The sequence below is a fragment of the Octodon degus genome, unplaced genomic scaffold, assembly GCF_000260255.1.
Source record: "Octodon degus isolate 3935 unplaced genomic scaffold, OctDeg1.0 scaffold00036, whole genome shotgun sequence".
In the NCBI taxonomy this organism is placed as follows: Eukaryota; Metazoa; Chordata; class Mammalia; order Rodentia; family Octodontidae; genus Octodon; species Octodon degus.
The window spans coordinates 10,431,311-10,434,530 of NW_004524612.1; the positions used below are offsets into that span (position 1 = coordinate 10,431,311).

General features: G+C 38.8%; 1 protein-coding gene across 1 annotated transcript in view; it reads left to right on the forward strand.

Annotated features, from left to right (window-relative positions):
- Adam28 (ADAM metallopeptidase domain 28) overlaps window positions 1–3,220 on the forward strand; it is a 70,923-nt gene that overhangs the window by 21,473 nt on the left and 46,230 nt on the right. The window contains exons 7-8 of the mRNA XM_004630735.2: window positions 308–379; window positions 3,007–3,078. Of these exons, the coding sequence (XP_004630792.1) occupies window positions 308–379; window positions 3,007–3,078 (144 nt within the window). The remainder of the gene's footprint in view (window positions 1–307; window positions 380–3,006; window positions 3,079–3,220) is intronic.

Consider the following 3,220-nt stretch of genomic DNA (forward strand, 5'->3'; position numbering starts at 1 on the left):
CAAAACTCCACTGTTCATGAGATCCAAAGACTGGTGGACGCTCCTACTACATAATTAAGAAATCGCTGAACTTCTTTGACAAAATAAAATTCTCATACTAAAATGCTACCAACGTCCCTTCTAACTCTAACTTTCTGTACTTTGTCTACAGATAATCTTGACCACTGAGGAATGTTAAAATGGTAATGCCCTTGGTTTTTATTCACAGATATCATCTAACTTCTTGTAAAATGACACATGTGAAATAGCAGAAAGATTCTTTTCAGAGAAAGATGTTATCTTAGTAACTGTCTTGCTTATTTTTCAGGAGTTAAATAGCCAGAAGACTCAGGATCACAGCAAATACATAGAATATTATTTGGTCCTGGATCATGGCGAGGTAATTAGTATCAGATAACGTTGTCCCTGAAAATCCTTTTCCATGTAAATTTACTTATGATGTGAGATAATAAATACTTAGGTCTTTTTTTAAAATTAAGTTTACTGGTACCCTTTAGATATACATAATGATCACATCCTTTATAGGGAACTTGTACCTGTGCACAGTGTATTGTAGTGCAGGGCTGAGGAAATAGTTCTGCAGTCTAAGCGCCTGCCTGGCAAGCACAAGGACATGTATTTGATCCATGCCAGTATCTCATGCCATGCTGGCCCAGGAACCCCAGGTGCGCCCTGCCATCCACTGAAACAAGGTGTGGTGGTGCACGCCTGTAATCCCATCACTGGGGAGGCTGAGAAAGGAAGATCACTATGAGCCCAAGCTGTGTAGTGAAACCTGGTACCAAATAAATAAATAAATAAATAAATTTATTTCTTTTCTTTTTCTGTATTTAGGGAAGGGTGTACAGGATCTACAGGGTCTCACTACTGGATCAGACTCATAGTGATTCTCCTGTTTACAGCCTCCCAAGTGCTGGGATTATAGGCGCATGCCGCCATACCCAGTCTCAATCACCATCCCAGTGAGCCTGGGTGGCGGGGCCCACAGGCACACCAGGCATTGAAGGCTGCTGAGCTCCACCAAAGCAGGCGCCTTAGTCTGCTGAGCTATCAGGCCGGCCTCGATCATTTTCAATATGTCATAGCTCCTCTTTCTGTTCCCATCCTCCTATGCCTTTTCCCTTTACTCACGAAGCTTTGCCTTCATTTGTCCTTTTTCTCAGTCTTCTTTTCCCTTTCTCCTGCCACACCTTATTTTCCTTTCCTTTTGAAAAATTTCTCATTTCAACATACAATATCTATTGTATAGTTTGGTTCTTATTTACACTTTTAATTTCTCACACCAGAGAGACAATGCAAAGCACACGCTTGCCTACTTTATGTCACCTAAGAGTACGTCCTCACGGTTCACTCATTTTCCGATGCATGTCTCAGGTTTACCCTTCTTTAGGGCTGAGTACTGCTCCATTGTTTAAAAAATTCATCTTTTAAAAATCTATTTGCCAACTGATGGGCATTTGGATTGCTTCCCAGATTTAGATACTAAAACTGTGCTGCTATAAACACGGGTGTACATGTATCTCTGTGATACGACGCTTTTAATTATCTAGGAAGATAGCAAGAAGTAGAACAGCTGGGTCAAATGGGACCACTAGTCCTAGTTTTTTGAGGAATCTCCACACTGATTTCCACAGTGGTTGCACTGTCTGTACTCCCACCAGCAGCAGAGAAAGGTTCCTTTCCCCCATAGCCTCACCAGCAGTTGTTATTAAGAAATGACCAAGTGCAAAGACAACCCCAAGAGTGGGAAAAAAATCCTAGCCAGTTGTTCTTCCAACAAGTGCCTAATATCAAACATGTAAAGTACTGAAAAAAAGTCAGACTCCCTCAAACATAAAGACTCAATCCTGAAATGGACATCTGAAATGAACAGACATTTCTCAGAAGAAGTACAAATGGCAAATAAATTTATCAAAAAACATATTCAACGTCACTGATAATTTGAGAGATTCAAATTAAAACACTGAGATTCTGTCTCACTCCAGAAAGAAGGTCTGTCTCCAGGAAATCAACCTATGTGGATTTTTAAACATCACGAATATGATCTATACTTACAAATTAGTTTGAACCTATAAAATTTGATGTTTATAATTAAGTTGACAAAATTTCTTCTTTTCAGAGAGAGCCAAACTATGTGATGCACATACATTTTTTAAAAATTTTCTTTTATTTTGCCAGCTCAGCCCTGCCCTGAGGGCGGGGCTGGTGCAGCATGTGGTATCAGGTATCGAACTGCTGTCCCCTGTGCCTGCCAAAGCTTGCCTAAGCAAGCTCTTTAGACCACTGAGCTATCTCACTGGCCCGATACACATAAATTTAATCTTTGACCCTGTAATGTTCTTTGCTTGTCATTAGTGCTCCAAACTTAATTTTTAATGAAGTTCTTTCATCAAGTTGTCTTCCATAAAGTAGTCAAACATTTGCAAGTTAGAATTTATGCTCATTTGAGAGCTATAAATACTAATGTTCAGAGAGCGGAATCTTTGGAAAGAAGTAAATCTTTGGAGATAGTCACTGCTTGTCTTGTTTTATACCAATGTACTTGCACGAGTTGTGCTTTTTAAGCAAGAAGTCCCTTTGTTTCACACCAAAACCAAAATGTGACATATAAATATGCATAAATAGATTAATTCAGGTCCTAAAACTATAGCTTCTCATTGTATAACATTTATTTCCTGTTCATATACATATCATATATTTTTATTTTTGTTTTTTTTTAAATCTATTTTTAAATGAATAAATTGTTCCTTGTACAGATTCTGTTCAGGTTAGGAAACCATGAAATTCAGCTGAGATATATCTGAGTAATTCCTATGAGTTTTGTACTGATCTTATACCCAAGAAAGAAAACAAAATCTGCATTCCCACCTGCCTCAACTTAGCTGAGAAATAAGTTAATTTGGTTCAACTCTTAATAGTTGATGCTTAATGATGAGCGTGTGTAAGCAAGTTACCAGGCGCCTCTTCTTACTTGATTGCTGTTAATGCCTCTTTCTGTCTTTTTAGTTTAAAAGGTACAATGAAGATCTGGATGAAATAAGAAGGAGGGTGTTTGAGATGGCCAATTACATCAACATGGTATGACTGGCTTTATTAAATGGAATTCGACTGGGCTTTTCTGTTCTTGTTTGTGATTCTTGGAAAGAGGCCAAGAGCTTGAGACCAGCGCTGCTGCTGAGCTGGGCAGGCAGTGATCACAGCTTCTACTACTTAACTGCAC